Here is a 16,666-nt window from a genome sequence, read left to right on the forward strand (position 1 = left end):
ATGGATCTGTTTTTTAATGGGTGTGCACGTTTGTAACTTTCATGTTAAGTATCAGCTTCATGAAAACATGATGAAACTTGTTGCATGTTTCTGAGTGTTAGTTTTGTTGAAAGAGGAACCATTCCTTCAGATCTTGCCAGTGTTCCAAGTTGATGAGGACATGATAATAGGTTGTTCACTGAGCTAGGTTCAGATTTAAGTTGTACTTAGCTTTCCACATCTTTGTGGAGCTAGGCCTTACTAGTACAGTGCAGTGGCTTTATCAGATATTTTAAGATTGTGAGGCTGAGTGAAATTTGCCATATTGTGCTGAGATAGCTGTGGGTTGTGTAATTTCATCATGTTTCTACATTCACAGGATGATTCCCCAGGAGAGGGAGATCTTCCCTTTCAGCTGAGCTCTCAGTCTTCCTCGTCACATTCTCAGCTTACAGTGGATTTGCCTGTTCACATACTTCAGGTACAGCATGTCAAGCCACTGGGTTTTATTGCCTTGCTTGAAGGTAAAGACAGTTTACTGTGAGCACTCTCATGTTCTGCCTGATGAAAATACCTTGTTTTCCACTGGGAGTTGGATTCCATTCACAAGGAATAGTAAGCAGAGAGCTGCACTGCACAATTTATCTTGTGTCTGTTACCAACCTTTGACAAAGGTGGTTGTTTTTTTTTCCTCTGTTCCTGAGTAATGAATACCTAAATGTGCTCATTTTTTCTGAAATGCCCCACCCTTGTTTTCCTGATCCCATCCTGCAGATACTAGGTGGGTCAAGAAAGAGGATCAGAATTGGAATGCTGCAGGAAGGGGTGGGAAGTGAGAAATAGACTCTTGGACCTAGATTTCAGAGTAGTGCCCTTATGGGAGTGTCAGTTATGTTTAAAAGCCTGGTTAGGGACCTCATTTTTTATAAACTCTGCAATGTACCTATTCCTGCCAAGTGTGCTTCTGGATAGAAAATAAACCTTTTTTGTTGAGGAGGGGCACCTTCCTCAAAACCTAGAAGTACAAGAGGAGTGGGACTGTTTGCCATGGTTGTTAATGGAGGAAAAAGTGATTTTAAATCTATTTCCATTAGTAATGGAAATAGATGTAAAGTGTTCCACAGAAAAACTGGCAACACTGTTTGGGTGGATCCCTGAAATGGAAGAGCTTTGGGTTTCCTCTGAGCCATTCCAAGCATTTCTCTGGTGTTGGATAAAAGTCAAGATAATCTTGCTGATAAGCACTGAAACCATCTAGAGGTGAAAGTATTTCATGCTGTCTGTTTGCTTTTACAGGAGCCACACAATTCCACTGAAGATGATGCAGGTTCTGATAACTCTCAGTTCACTGGAAGCACAATAAATTTACAGGATCTGGAATGACGATTATTAAGAACAGTTACTTGAAAACAAATTGGGCAATCATGACAGAGTGAGATTACTGTGTGGGTCTTTTTCCAAGGAAAATAGGAATGAAAATGAAAAGTAGGAGAACTGAAATATGGTTGCACTCTTTGTGATTTCCTTAAGACAGTTGCAGCTGAAAAATTTTCTTTAAAAATGTAAATCCCACTTGATGTGCCTGTGTAAGATACCCTGTCTGCCTGGTGGTTGGGAGGCTGAGGCAGACTGCTGTACAGTGTTGTTTCAGGGAGAAGTACTTTATTACACTTCAAACTGAGGTAATATTTACTGTTTTCACAGGAAAGCAAGTATTCCACAGCTAACAAGTGCAAATTTATAATCCTGCCTATGACAGTTAAAACTTTCCTTCCACTGGTCTCGTGGAGCCAGTGGCATCAAGGAATTAAGAGCTAAATTTTGCAAGTGTTTACCACACACAAAAAAAAGGATTATTTTGGCCCCTGTGTTTGGCAGAAAACCAGAATAAAGTGTCATATGTAACAAAATTAACCTTCTATGCCATGAAAATGAAATGCTCTAAAATCTTTGTTTTAGAAAGCTAGATTCTAATGTTAACTTAGCTGTGAATCAGTTTGTAGCTCATGTTGAGTTTCTCCCTTTCCTTGCTCCTGCATCCCAAATATTTTGCTGAATTCTTCCAGCAAAACTTGAAAATGAAAACTGCAATAGAACTGTACTCACTGTAAGTGATTAGCTAAGAGTCCAACAGCATCTGAGAGAGGTTTGTTTTTGTGTTCCCTTTTTTCGGGAGGAATGTTGACCGTCATGTAAATTTAAGCACCTTGATTTTTATCTCATCTATAAACCGCTGCCAAGTTACCTGTGAAATGGTCACTACCTTTTTATTTAGGGTTGTTTGGTGTTTTTGTTTTGTTAATTGAACACTGCTAACACATGTTCTTTATTGCTGTCCCAGCGTCACATGTACCTGGAGTTTCTGGCTGGTTTACAAAATATGCAGTTGTCAGAGTACTTTGTGAGGGGGAAACAGTTGTTGTCCAGGAAGATTTGCCCCTGAAAAACTGCAGTTACTCTTGGGGGTGGGGGGAGAGGTTGTATGTACTCTACTTACCTGGATTGCAGACACCTAAATAAGTATAGGGTTGTATAGGGGAAAAAACCACCTTTGGTTACGTTTTAAGGTAGTAATTTAAATGTTTCCTATGGTGATGTTCTGAATGCCTGTAAAAGTATGTATAGGAGTTTGATAAAAGGCTGTTTGTACTTTTTTTTTATTCTCAGTGAGGTGTATGTATGCACGTATGTGTATTTTCTTTTTTTTTTTTTTTTTTTTTTTTTACAAAATAAGATATGTCACAGAGAAGAACGTTGTGATCTTTTTAATCTTGCACATATTTATTTATTTTACAGTTATACTGATGTTAAATTCACGAGGTCGTTCAGAAATGCTTTTACTTCCTGTGCCTTTTGAACTATGTATGTGTCCATATAAATGCATTTTTGATTGCAGACTTGGGGAGGAAAAAAGCATACAGGTTACAATGAACTTCAGCTCCTTATTTGTAGGCAGTATTATATCTCTGGTTGAACCAGCTTTATTTTTCTATCTTTAGCCTAACTGAGCATTGAGATCTCTCTGTTCCTCTCACTCTGAGTTTACAGCTTATATCCAGGGAAAGTCTGAACCCTCTCAGGCTGGATTTTCAAACCAGTTGGTAGCTGAGGTCTGCCTGGTGGCTGTGACTGCAGCATGGAGTCCATTCCTGAGAGGTGGAAAGATTGAGGAGGAACTGTGCTGAAGGGATTTGCTCTAGTGGTCACCCTGGAAGCTGAGACACCTCGAGCTCCCAACACCTGCATTATTCTGTTCTCAAGGACCATACCAGTTTGTAATCCATTAAAATGGCCAAGGAACACTCCATCTTTTTATGGGACTTGCAACCAAATCTTTCTACTTCTGAAAATGTACCTCACTCAGCTTTGTAAGTGAATGTAAAGTGCTAACCTCTTGAGGGCAGAAACTTGGATCACTTGGCTTGGGCTCTATTGCTGGCAATGGATACCTGAAGAACTGCTGGTGCAAAAGGGTTAATAAAGCTTTTTTTTTATTGTCATTTTGTCACTGGATATTGTTCTTTTCATGGATGCATCTCACACAAAGTTAATTACTGGCAGTTTGATTTTCTGTGTTTTTCCTTCGGTTGCATCTTCTCCACTGTAGTGGGATAAAGTCTGTAATGGCTTTGGATTGGAGCATAGCCCTTGGTTTTCATAGTCCTTCAGAAGACCTGTGATTGTCATAAATGTCTATGAGGTACCTGGCTTGGTTGTGCCTTAGCAGAGATTGTCACCTAGGACTGGCATAGATCTCACTGCTCAGGTTTGTATGGATAGTGCTGTTGGCATCAAAAACTGAATGAGAAAAGCATTGGTGCTTAGCAAGAGCTTGAGAAGCAAAATGAGAGAATTTTTATTTATTTTCTTAGGCAAAATACCAAAGGAGGGAAAAAAAGGTTGAAAACTTTCCCTGTAATCTTCGGGTCGGAGAAGAAGGAAATTTCATGGGACAGTTAAGTTCAGCTGAGCAAAGACTGACAGAATGTAAACCTAGAAAAGACTTCTAGAACAGCATCAGCCCTATGAGCTGTGGTTAAGGCTGTGCCATCAGGAGAAATAATACAATTGTTGTTCTTTCTTATCTATTTCCTTGGCTGTTCTTCCTGGCAGGTGGGTTGGAAGGCAAGGCCATTGTCTTGTAGCCCTGCAGAGGAGGAAGAGATGTGCATCAGTGCCTGGTAGGGTGTGTGACCAGGCAGCTAAAGCTGCTCCGTGCTGCCAGGCTGGGAGGGGCTGTGGCCCTTGCCCTGTGCTCCAGGCAGGCTGCAGGGTGTCTGCTGACTGTGCTTTCCGTATTGGAAAGTGAATGTGAAGCACCTGAGGGCTGTGAGTGTGCTGCTTCAGCTTCTACAACTCACTGTTGTACCTACAACTGCTTGCTGACTAAAGCCTCATTAGTCCTGTGTCAGGAAGAGGAGGGAAAGTCAGAGATCCAAAGAAATACCAGAGGAAGCTACAGAACCCTCTATTTTGGCTAAAGGGGCAGGGACTCATGGCCCCTGCTCTTAAGTCACCTGTGCTGTCACTGTGACAGAACTGGGGTCTCCTCAGGGCTGTGTTGACCTGGGGAAGATGCAGCAGCCAAGGCAGAAGCTCTGCTCTGATCCTCCCTAGGGGTCAGAGCTCATTTTGGGAGGATGTGGAACATCTAACCCAAAGAAGGTGGGGTTAGATGGTATGGCTGGGCTGGTCTAGGGCCTTGCTGCTCTTACCAGGAGTGTCCTGCTGCCCAGTTCCTCATTTGCCAATTTTCCTGCTTGGCTTAATACAGCTAAGTTAATGAGTTGAAATGAGCTTACTGAGAACTGGCAAGTAGTGGAGGGGGTCATGTGGTTGAGAGAAGGATGATGAAAGGACACTGAGCTGGAATAACTTGCACTGTGACTGACTTCCCAGCAGTGGCTTAAGTTACATCACTCCTGTAAATTGGGCTGCACCTGGCTGTAGGTGCCATCCCCACTCAGCTGCAGAGGCCCCTTAATGACACGTTTCCCTTAAACACTTCATGTTCTGGTACCCCCAGGTACTGAATCCAGGCACTTCTCTGAAGTGAGCTGTAGAGGTGAAGTGTTTCCACAGACCACTGCACTTACCTTTTTTTCTTCAGGTACCTGTGATCTTTCCATGTCCCTTTTCAATCCTTCATCCTGCTGCTGCTGCCTTGCTTGTTTCTGCTTTTCCTCTCTGAGCCTTTTGAAGAGAGAGAATAAAGGATGGGTTAAATGCAGCATGCAGCTACACCAGCTGTGCTTTTGACACACAGCATCAACATCTAAACTTCTTACATCACACCTTACAGCTAACCACTGCAGCCCAGGGGTTTGGGTACACCTGCTGCTGGAGTTGCTGTGAAGGGGTAAGAGGAAGCACTGCCTGCTGCTGGTCCTATTCTTTCTGGAGTGATGGGTGGAAAAAGCATGTCAGGCTTTGACACAGAGCTGTTTGGGCAGTTGTTGTTACAGTTGTTGTTGCCTTACACCCTGCAGTGGAGCAGGATGCTCACCAGCTGTGCGGAGGGGTGGTGCTTGTTGTACCCCAGTTCTCACCAGGGTAGCCAGGTCTGTAAGACACAGGCGAGCAGCAGGCAGCCCCCACGGAGCTGCACTTGGCCCAAGGGGCACAGGGGAGACCAATACTGTTGCTCCAGTTTCCTATGAAAATGAATTACTGGAGTAGAAATGGGCTCAAGCTGTGGAACACTGGGGCAGAGAAACTGCAGTCTTAACCATGTAAACTTGAAAATGTTTAATGCTCTTCGTAGGGTTTGTTGTGTTTTGTTTTTTTTGTTTGTTTGTTTGGGTTTTTTGGGGGGTAGGGTGCGTGGTATCTTCCCTGAATTATTCTCTTCCATCCCCAGCATAGAATAAATGTGCATCTTGCTGATTTTGCAGTTTGGGAGTGCAAACCTATTCACAGAACATCAGGAGGATGCACCATACCTTTTCTACTACACAGCTGAGTAAAGATGCAGAGAAAGAGAATAAGCAGAACTGAAATGTCACTGTCTGGCTTTAAATCCTCTTGCTAATCTGTCTGATTCTCTTGAGGATGGCCAGATACAGTCATCAGTTCAGTTATCTTTGTTATTTGTGAGGTGAAATTCTGTGTAACTAGGCCTACAGGAATGTGTCTCATCTTGGGACTTACACTGATTGTGTTAATTGCTACTATTTAATAATGTTTAAGTTAAATTTAAAAGTTTTGTAGAATAAACATTTCAAAGTTGGAGTTATTGACAGATGCCCTTATGTACATATTAAAGTCTGACAAAATATCAGGGCAAGGCACACTGTGTTAACTTGAGGTTTAATTTTCAATTTATTCAGTTTAAATTTTGTCACTGTAAATTGTTTTATTAAAATGACAATTGTCATCATAGAATCCATTTTTGTTTGTGAGTTTAGTGTTTTTATTCTTCTAGATTTTTCTACTGTAATTTGCAGGTCTTTTCTAATGTGGCTGTGGGCTGTTGCTCACTGATGAGGAGATGCAAGTAAAATAAATGTAGAGCTCTAACAGAAGGAAAGTTGGATGGATTGCCCCCTTTCAGATTGCTACTACAGGTTTTTGGGTTGATTTGTATCTTTCAGCTGTCAACATTTAAAACAGAGATGTTTTCCAGAAGAGGGTCTTGCCTTACCTTGCCCTTTGTTCCCTTCTTATGATTTTCACAGCCTTTTCTATCTTTGCAGGTGGGATTCTCTCCACGCTGTCCAGTAAATCGTTGAGCTTTTTTTCTATTACCTTTAACATCTCTACTGTTGGCAGGTTTGTCTCATGGTCTCCAGTGCAGTTGGAATAGACTTCCAGCACCTTCTTGTTCAGGCTTGTGAGCATTTTGTCCTAGAGGGGACAGGAGATATGGGGAGTGGCACAGCTGGCTTCTGCCAAGTAGAATCATAATATCCCTTCAAAACCAAAGGAAATCCATAAAGGAAACACTTTAATCCCCTCAGTAAGATTCAACTGCTTGTTTCCTGGCTGGCTAATGGCAGTGGCAGGGACAGATGGCTGAATTGAGCCATTCACTGTTGCTCTCATCCTCCCAGCTTGGCTGTGGCCTGGCTCAGGTGGCAGCTGCCCAGCTGTCTCTGTGAGCCCTGCTCTCACCTCTGCACGGAGCAGCCAGGTTTGCTGCCCCAGCAGTGCCCCAAAGCAGCCTTGCTGTAGCCCCAGTGCTGCAGACAGCACTGCTCCCTCCCCAGTGCATCCTGCCTGCTCTGCTCCCAGGATGGAGGTTCCTGCTGGACAGGAACCACCTGTGCAGGTGTGAACCCCCTTGCCTGGATCCCAGCCTGTACCTGCTCATCACCCTCCTGCTCTCCAGAGGAAAAGCGCTGGACTTTGCGCTTCAGGTCGGCAACTTTCTCCTCTTCCTTGGCAACAGAGTCTCGGAGGGTGTTCACCTGCTCCTTCAGCTCTGCCAGCTCCTTCTCCCTGCAGGAGACACAGAGAGGAGGTACTGGGAAAGGCACCTCTGGAGCACAGCTCTGCTCTCTGCTGCCAGCAGATGGAGGTAACACTTCAGCCTTTGCTGGGAACTTGCACCCACAGCCCTGAAACCACAGGGAACTTTGGGTTTTTTGTCTGTTTTTTTCTTTTTTTTTTTTTTTTTTTTTTGAAAAGCAGTTACTGTGCTGGTGTGAGCAAGGGACAAGTAGCATAGCTAAACATTCAAGGGTTTTAGTAAGCCAATGGGGGATCCAGATTACCTTTAAAACTTCCACAAGTATATAAGCTACATTTTAAATGGGAGTATATATGTCTACCTGCCATTGAAATTGTAGATTACAAGGACAGTTGGGTTCCCTCCTGTCTTCCTCAAGGAAGGTTTTGCACTGAGCCAGCATTGGTGCTGCTCTGGATCACTCCAGGAATTGCCTTGTTCCTTCCTTTGGTCTTCCTCCATGAGAATTACACTATACTTATACTGGCTCCAGGATGCTTAATGCATCATTCCCTATGTGCCTTGAGGACCAAGGAATTAGTCCCAAGCTCAAGTCTTATCTCCTAAATGAGGCATATATGGGGCACTTTCCCAGGAGCTCACAAGCAAGACCCTGCTGTGTGAAGAGCATTATGAGTACCCTGTGGTGTGTCCCTGACAGTGCCTTGGGGACAGAGGGGTCACTCATGTCTGAAAGCTGCACCTCAGGACCCTTCCCATGCCCTGCAGGGTCACACTTACAGGCTGTCACGTGTGGTGATGAAAGTCTGCTGGACCTTGTGCCAGCTCTCTGCAATGTCCTGGGAGTTCAGGACAAAGGACAAGTTCTCATCCAGCATCTCCGTGAAGGTAATCAGCAATTGCTCAGGATGAGTGAAGTAGAGCTCAGGCTCCTAGAGTGGAAAACACATGGGCTGAGCTTTTCCCTCCTCTGCTCCTGTTCCACTGAGCTGTGTGGAGGCTGGTCTGCACCAGCCCTGGCTATCCAAACGTTCCTCCATCTGGAGAGATCCGTGTTTGTCCATGCACAGACATACAGGGACATCCTGCCTGCTGTGTGTGGGGCTTTGCTCTGCCTCAACAGCTCACCCCCAAAACAAACCGCATTTTGGGGTAAAAAGTGTTGCAAACATCTGTGAGTGGAAAAGCTTCAATTTCAGACATAAGCCAGTAACTGCACTAATTGAAAAATCTTTAATTTGATGATGTCATACCTCACTGGAGGATGGCAAGCTTAGACATGATGGTAGGTTTTTGGAAACTGAAGGAGGAAAGTTAAACTAAGGTATTTATAATATGTGTTGCCAAAATGTGAACATTTATGAATATATAAACATACATTTATAATTTGTAACTACAGTAACTCCTTAATACTGTAAGGGAAATTAGTAACATTGATAAATGACACAGAACAAACAGAAAATGCAAATATTTCAACATAAGACTTCTGACCTCGTCTTCATCTGAGCTGGTTTCACTCTCTGCATCCTCCAGTGAACTTCTGAAAAAGCATTTTGTGTGTTAGGCCCTTAGAGAAATGACAGCTCAGAGGAGATCTCATTACTGACATATGAGCATTGTTACTGTTCAGTGCCACTGTTTACTCCTGAACAGTCCTTTGCACCTTCCCACCTTTGCCTCCCTGCAGCTGGGGGATATTTGGGGTCAGTAGGGTCTAGGGGTCACACAACACAGCAGCACTTCAGAGCAAGCTGCCTTTTGTGCTGCTCTGGGCTGTGCTGGCCACGGGGCTGGAACATGACACACGAGCCTGAACTGAGGGTGTTGATCCAAACGCCTTCAAAGTCTCTTTGGTTAATGCTTCTTCCTCTACAGAAGAGCTGAAAGAGAGGGAAGTGGTGCCTTGCTGCTGTTGGCAGCTCAGCCTGCTCATCACTTTCACTTGTACCTGTCACCCTTGCCATGAAGGGTTAAAACCCTCTGTTTGCATGTCTTAGTGACAGCCCCACTTGGGGCAGGCTCTCAGCAGAGGATTTGAGGATGGAGCTCACTTGGAGCAGGTACTGACCTGCACACCTCACAGCTTCCTGCTCTATCTGAATTTATTCCAATGAGCCCAGACCTTGGAGTGCCCAGCCAGGGTGAGCAGTAGGATTCCTTAAACCCTCTGTTTGCATCTCTGGTACTTACAGTTCTCTTGCTAAAAGAGGCTTCAGGAATTGTTTAAGCTGGGGGTTGATATCACGTGCCCTGAAATTCAAACCCTCTGTAGCCATCAGGGAACTTGGTAAATCTGTGAAGCTGAGGCTTGGGGCAGTGCTTGTCCTGGCTGCTGGATCCTGGTCTGGAGACAAGAGGAGAGCTCCACTGAGAGCCTGGGGCTGGCTCAGGGAGCAGCAGCAGCCCTTTGCTGCACTCACCCTGCTCTGCAGTGGGGGGATCTGAAGCACCTCCTCCCTTAGCTCTGGGCTCTGTTTTCACATCCTTCCCTTTTCTGCGCCTTTTCCTGTGCTCCTCCTGCCACTCCCTTGGAGACAGCTGGTAGAGAATGTCCCTGTACATCATGTACTCCTGCAGAGTGTCCTCAAATCTGGAGATTTCACTGGGTTGAGAGAAAGTTTGTTAGCAGGGAGGGAAGCTCCTGTTTGAATGGGTTCTTGCTCACTCTTGTTATTGAGTTTCATCCAGAGAATGGGAGAGAGGATATGTTTTCATGGATATGCAAAGGCAAAAGAGAACCTGCCCTCTGTGCTCTCATGTGGAAACTGAGAATCAACCATATTCTGTGGTCATATCCCTTGCTATGATACTCAGCTTGCTAATTTTTGAAATTTTACTTGAAAAGGAATGAGAAACTTTTCCAGCTCAACTCATAACAGTAATCACAGTTATTTCTTTTGTGTTTCCATAGGTCTCTATTAAAATGCATCACTTAGTTTTGTTTGGATTTTAATCTGATGTTAAGCATTTAATTTTGGGTTTGGAATATTATTTTTTCAAATATCATTAGAGAACTAGATTAGTAGTTTTAGAAACAAAACCAGCATCTGGAAAACAAAAGTCAAAACATTTTGACTCTTAAAATGAAACATTTTTAGAAATCTATCCCCTGTACTGGCTGTGAAGCTATAGCACTGTAGGGGCTGCTAAAGTTGAGGCAGGAGCAATGAGCAATCTTACCTTTGGATTTTCTTTATTTGGGTAGTGATTCCATGGATCTCAGTTACTTTCTTTGTCTTTGCTGAGGTTTCTCTTCTGGCTCTAGGGAAGGATGCATAAACAAGCCATTAAACAATTTAGAAATGAGTAGTGAATTGAGGTGCATATGAAACAGTGAAAAAGATGTGATATGAACCCTGGAAATCTGTGTTACAGATGTACCCCAGGAGATGCTGGGCTCCTGCCTGAAGACCCTTTCTCTTGGCAAAATAGGGCATCCCAGAGCTCAGGCCCTCCTAATCTGGCTGAGCATCATTGGCAGCTCTGCCCCTGTGGTGCCTGTAATGGCCAAAGTGCTCAGTTTGCTTCACTGAGGGGTTGGGTAGAGGCATCTGCCTCCAGTAAAGGGTCTGGTGAGAAGTGAGAAGTGGTGGAGCCACCAGCAGGTTCCCTGCTGCCACCAGATCAAGGGCTTTTACATTGAGGGCATTCCCTGGATGTTATTCTCCTCCCTCTCTTTTATTGGATGAGTGGGAAGAAAGTGCCACCAACTGTAACTGTGGGAAACTCAGAATGTTCAGGCAAATCCCTGTGCCCAGAACGAAATGGCTCACAGGTGGTTCCTTCAGTGTTCTTACATTCTCAGTGCTTCAACAGAGTAGTTATGGTTCTCCTTCAGGAACTCATCAAACACAGCAGCATCCTTCTCCATCCTTCTCTCAGCCTTTTCCAGTTTCTTTTCCTCATTCTTTGCTATGGTCTCCATCTTTTCAATCTCCCCTCGCTTTACTGCAATGGCATACTGAAATGAACCCCAAAGGCAGCAGTCACATCAGCTGGTTGGCTTTAAAGGCACATTGGTTTAGCTTTGTACCTGGTTACCAAATTACCTGACAGCTGTGGGCAGAGAGGGTAAGGATTTCACACCCACGTGTGTGACAGTGCAAGCCAGGTACATGGAGGCCAGGAGTTACTTCAGAAGGAACTTAGCCAATAAAAAGTGAATCTAAAGACAGAATTCAGAAGTCCCAGCACTGCATTAACTCCTGGCTGAATCAGAAGATTGTTCAGTTGTGTTACAGCACAATAATAGTCATGACTAATGGAAATGTTCCAGCAGGGTTACTCCATTCCCTTATTTTGAATTCAGAATGGCTCCCAGCTGCAAAGATCAGTGCACCTGTGCCTCTCACACATGGAATAGTTTCCTGGTGGCTACTGAGTGATGGGAATGACCCACATTCCTTTATTTCCTGGCTGGGAGTTACTGGGCTACAGATTTTGAGTGTCTGTGACACAGGACTTGGACAGTCAGCTCATGAGGTCTGATGTGTGCCACCCTGGAAAGGTCTCCAGGCAGTGGATCTCAGGAGAATTAACATCAAAACAAAGCAACACAGGGAGGAGTAATTAAATGAACAGAAAGTAACATACTGAAAGCCATGTACCTCAAGATAAAAGATCTGTTTTCTGTCCTGTAGGTAGCCATGGAAGGTCTCTCTGTCTAATGCATAATCTGAAATTAGAATAGAAAGTTGCTTAGACTAGAGAGGGGGAAATATGGCCAAAGCAAAACACAGTCAATATATAGGCTGCCATGAGCATGGGTCTGCCTTGTGTTAGAACCAGCAATACTGATTATTGTATTATAGTTATAACCTTGTTTAGGATCAGTTTCCTGTGGATTTTCAGGGAGTAAAACCAGGGAAAATGGAGTGGAGAATCTGATCCTTGTCCTCTAGACATTAATGGCAAATTTACTCCTCACATCAGAGCACCTCAGGCACAGCCAGCTGCTCCCCCAGCCCCTCTCTGGCCTCTCTTTAGGTGTTACCCAGCTGGGCAGCACCCCTGCAAAGACAGTGCCTGCTCTCCACCTTTTTTCATGGCTAACTTCCGTGAAAGCAGCTCCTGAAGAACTTTCAGTCTCTCTTCACATGTTGCCTCTTTTCTGCCCTCCTTTTCTTCCTCCCTTTTCAGGGCTTTCCTCAGCCCGCTTTTTTCCTTCATTCTAGTGGAGTAAGTGGCTTTCTCATGGACTTTCATAGTCTTCCTCTTCTCATATTCCTGTGAGAAGTCAGATATGTGTCCAGTTTTATCCTGTGCTTTGTTTGCTGTGGTTTTTAAAGACATGAGTAAGTTATTGACAGCCTAGAAATCTGCAGAGTGGTGATACCCTGCTGATGCATATTTGCCTAGTTTATCTGCCTAATCCCAATAATATTCTCTCTTGAGGCAATTGAAACACTAAATTTCTTAGCACTTGTCATTATTTTGTTGATTTGTATTCTGCATCCATCCACCAGCTGTGCCAGTTTGTACCCACTCAGTGTCCTCATTTTTCCTTCTTGAGTTATTCCTGTAAGCAAATGGAAATTTTCTGAGATTCATCCTTTGAGTCCCCTGGTTAAAGGGAGACAGCCCACACTGAACCAACTCAGTCCAGCTTTTACAAAGACATTTAAACCATTAAGTTCAAATTGAGGGGATCTATTCAAACCCACTCCAGAACTTTCTGGAGGGTAAAACTTGCTCTTGCTCAGTGCTTTCACATGGACTGAAGTGCAATTCCCTAGAGCATTCTCTTCTCCTGGCTGAATCTCCAGCTTTCTCATGAAGAGGTCTTTGATCTATGTGCTAAATTTTGGTATTCTGTTGGTTGGGTACCTGCCTTACCAACTGCTTGTTATATAGTTTAGCCTGAAGCATGTGTACATACCTCTTGTGCCTTCTTAATTTCCTTGTCCCTCATTGAGAAAAGTTCAGCATCTGATGGGACTTTAAATGGATTTTTCGTTGGGTTTCCTTCATCATCTTCTGTGCTTTCTGGGGGAAAAAAAAATTAAAAGAAAAAAAAAGCCAGGATGAGGATGTAGATGTGAAGCTGAGTATCTGGACCCAGTGCAAAGGGAGTGGGATGTGCTGTGTCACACCTGGAGCGTGGGCAGTGCTCCCAGCTGCAGGTGTCCAGCAATGCTGGATCTATCCAGGGAGCTGGACAGAGCTTCTGAGAAGCCCATGATAAAACAGAGACCTCTGTAGGGTTTATGTCACTTGATCATATCTGATGATCAACAACAGAATTTCAGCCAGAGATTTACTGTCTGTAGCTGTTTTACCCATTCCATTTGTTTTGGGGCAGAAGAACCTGACTTCAGGCTCTCCTCTGACCTGACAAGGAAACATTGCTGGAGCATTGTGTCCTTCCTTACCTGACAGCACAAGGTGGGTTTCCATTTCAAGTTTGGAAAAGAGGCTTTTAGATGTTGATGCTGTATGTCAGGATGGTGTCTTTGACCCTGGCCCAAAGAAAATCATAAACAGATCAGTCAGGTGGGATCTGCCAATGTGATAAGTTTTACAGCAGTGATAGGGGCTTTCTGTATCTTAACCACTGAGCCTTTAGTGTCTGTAGCAATTAACAAAAAGCTCCATTAAATTGGAAAACATTTCTGTTCTGACTTCCAAAAGGAGATATTCATCCCTGTCTTATGTGAAAGCTGTGTAAAACACAGTCCTCCTTACACATAAACTGATGGGAAAGCAACAAAAAACAAATTTGGAGACAGCAAGCAACCCAAGTCCCTTGTCTCTTTTTCCATCTAGTCACCAGTTCTGATCCACACCCATGCTTTTTGATCCTCCTGTCACTAGCTCACAAGCTACATTTTTACTCTCTAAACCTCTTCCCAGTAATTGCTTCAGCATTGTGGATTTCTTGCAATAAGTCTGCATGATTGTTGGACAGCACAGACACACTTTACAGAACTCTGTTGCCTTTCATTTTAGGTTGGCAAACTGCTGAAGGTTATTTTTTTGTTTCTCTGACTCCAGTCTTTTTGTAGTTTTTGCCATGGATCCTAAGGGACAAGGCATAATTGGAATGATCTCACTTACAAAGAACAGATAGGCCATTGTTAAAGCTATCCTTTAATCACCACAGGCAGCAAGCTGGGCTTAGTGAGGTATTAGTTCAATTGATGCAGTTCTGCTGCTGGCACCATTCCTGATCTGACTGCTCTAAGACGCTGTAGAAAATATCCTCTTCTGCTTGCACTAGTTTTAGGGCTATTTTAGAGCATCAGTTTCTGCTCTGAACAGTCTCCAGTTTTTATGTATCTTGAGCTAAACTCGTCTGGCCTAATTTCCATGTCTGTCCTTGGTGCTTTGTGCTTTTTCTGCAGCTGCCCAATTAGTACCTTATTCTTTGGGGGTGTCAAACTATCACTGCTGATGAGACACAGAGGCTGAGGTAGAATTTAGGCTTTTGAATATATCCCAAATATTTTCTCTCTCCTTTCCAATTCTTGAACAATATTTTACCAAGAACCTCCTTGACTGGTTACCTAGGGTTCAAACCTCTCTGACCTTTGCTTAATATAAGGGGATATTTTTCTCTAGGGTCTCTCATCTACATCCTGGATCAACATCACCCCTGCAGTTGATGTGAGTTTGGAGAAAGCCCCTTGAGGGCAGGGGTGGGCAGGCAGTCAAAAGCCTAAATACAGTTTGTGAACCTCACAGAGCAGTTGCAGCAAACACCTGGAGCTTCAGCCCTCAGTGCACACCTTGATTTCTGTAATCTAAAACCTTTCTCATATGAATTTTCTTGTTCCTCTGGTTGATTTAAATTCCTCATACAGGCAATGTGTCTGAAAAACAGGACTAGACACTGGCATGTGGAAAATAATTGTCAGTGCAACCCTCAGAGATAAAAAGTGTTTTATAATATAATTTTAGCTAAGTATAAGAAACTGTATTTATGATTAACTTATAAATATTCATTTTATTAAGGCATTTTTTGTTTGAGGTTGCTGGGGTTTTTTTAATAGGTTGTTTGCACAGCACTTTGGAAATAAAGCCAGAAGCTACAGAAGCACTAGCTCTGCTAATTTATAATTATTAAGCTCAATAATGCAAATTTAAAAACGCTCCATTGCTAGAATTGTTTGGCACGTATTTCTCTGCCTTTGACATTACATTCCAGTAGCTGCCTACCAGCAGTACGTGTATCAGTAGGTGGGGGTTTTATGGTTTTAATTCGCTGGAGGCTTTATTCGGTGCTTTTTTTCCTAGCATCAGGCTACTGAGGAAAAAAAAAAAAAAAAAAAAAAAAAATCAACAAAACAGAACAAAACAAAACAAAACAAGTAAAACCCAGGGGAAAAAAAAAAAAAAAAAAGAAGGGAAAAAAAACCCAGAAAGACACCCCCCCCCCACTCCAAACAAACAGAAACAAACAAAAAGCCCCAACAAACCCAGACCTGCACAAAACAAAACCAAAAGTAAATACTCAGACAGATCTAAAGAACTGCCATAAACCCGTGCAGCTCTCACCCGGGTGTCTCCTGCGGGCGCTCGGGCCGGGATGCGCGCTCGGAGCGCGGCGGGACCGGAGCGCACCGCACCGAGCGCTGTTTGCGCTGCCATGGAAACGCGCGCTCCCGGCGTCGGGCACGGCGCTCTCGGGAGCGCGCACGGAACCGTCGGGTCCCGCAGCCCTGCGGGGTCCGGGAGCTCCGGCAGCCCCCGGTACCGCACCCGGTACCGCACCCGGTACCGCACCCGGTGCCGCCGCACCGCGGGGATGCTGCGGGACGCGCACCTGGGCTGAGGGTCCCAGCGCATTGCGCTTGAATCGCCTCCTAAAAGGGAGAAAACTGCTCTGAGGTGTCACATAGTGATTCGTGTCATTATAATTGACAGGGAAATTAATCCACAAGCACCAGAGGTTTATGTCCATAAAGGAGAGAGAGGAGTCCTTTTTGCTTTATTCGAATAAAGGGAGAGGCCATGGGGCATTCCCCTGGGATCTCTCAGATTTTTGGAGGACGCAGCCTCCCTTTTTATCCTATTTTCCCGGCCGCTTTTCCCTATTTGCTGAGGTACTTGGGAGGCACAGACTTCCCTGACATTCCTCTCTAATGTAAAACCCTTCCTTTTAATTTTTAATTCTTATACAATTCATAGTTTTTCGACATTGCTTCTTTCATCTTCCGATATCCAGCTTCATTTATCAGCAAACCTACAGTTTGTTTGTAAAGGCAAATATCTTTTCCCATTCATCAATCAGTGGAATCCATCCCATTGTTTCTTTTATCTCTCAGTGCTAGCCTT

The 16,666-nt window shown here is 44.0% G+C and overlaps 1 protein-coding gene and 1 long non-coding RNA gene across 4 annotated transcripts; one reads left to right on the plus strand and one right to left on the minus strand.

The window, feature by feature from the left end:
* The first annotated feature begins 14 nt into the window (after nucleotides 1–14).
* LOC130266864 (uncharacterized) lies at nucleotides 15–3,479 on the plus strand. Its single transcript, XR_008843007.1, has 2 exons — nucleotides 15–460; nucleotides 1,276–3,479. It is a non-coding gene; the product is annotated as an uncharacterized LOC130266864 (long non-coding RNA).
* On the minus strand, nucleotides 3,456–15,979 carry LOC130266863 (cilia- and flagella-associated protein 100-like). 3 transcript variants are annotated; one of them, XM_056516143.1, is made up of 16 exons: nucleotides 15,814–15,894; nucleotides 15,548–15,635; nucleotides 13,762–13,848; nucleotides 13,269–13,375; nucleotides 12,427–12,616; nucleotides 11,998–12,065; nucleotides 11,188–11,351; nucleotides 10,571–10,651; nucleotides 9,811–9,992; nucleotides 9,581–9,734; nucleotides 8,882–8,930; nucleotides 8,171–8,322; nucleotides 7,284–7,419; nucleotides 6,623–6,825; nucleotides 5,076–5,172; nucleotides 3,552–4,126 (listed from the first exon to the last, which is right to left on the minus strand). In XM_056516143.1, the coding sequence occupies exons 3-16, from the start codon at nucleotides 13,784–13,786 to the stop codon at nucleotides 4,061–4,063; spliced, it is 1,674 nt and encodes a 557-aa protein (XP_056372118.1). In that variant the 5' UTR covers nucleotides 13,787–13,848; nucleotides 15,548–15,635; nucleotides 15,814–15,894; the 3' UTR covers nucleotides 3,552–4,060. The 3 variants fall into 3 exon arrangements, with proteins under 3 accessions (XP_056372117.1, XP_056372118.1, XP_056372119.1); XM_056516142.1 differs by lacking the exon at nucleotides 15,548–15,635 and having other exon boundaries at nucleotides 3,456–4,126; nucleotides 15,887–15,979; XM_056516144.1 differs by lacking the exon at nucleotides 15,548–15,635 and having other exon boundaries at nucleotides 15,814–15,974.
* Between the last annotated feature and the right edge of the window lie 687 nt (nucleotides 15,980–16,666).

Source organism: Oenanthe melanoleuca, unplaced genomic scaffold, assembly GCF_029582105.1.
Source record: "Oenanthe melanoleuca isolate GR-GAL-2019-014 unplaced genomic scaffold, OMel1.0 S300, whole genome shotgun sequence".
NCBI lineage: Eukaryota > Metazoa > Chordata > Aves > Passeriformes > Muscicapidae > Oenanthe > Oenanthe melanoleuca.

Bases quoted from the DNA above. Each gene is read 5' to 3' on its own strand.
- LOC130266863 (XM_056516142.1), bottom strand. From the start codon at position 13,786: ATGGAAACCCACCTTGTGCTGTCAG. The intron at 12,617-13,268 runs GTATGTACACAT...GACTTCTCACAG, and splicing joins AAATTAAGAAGGCACAAGAG to GAATATGAGAAGAGGAAGAC. The intron at 8,931-9,580 runs GTAAGTACCAGA...ATGCTTTTTCAG, and splicing joins CCTCTTTTAGCAAGAGAACT to AAGTTCACTGGAGGATGCAG.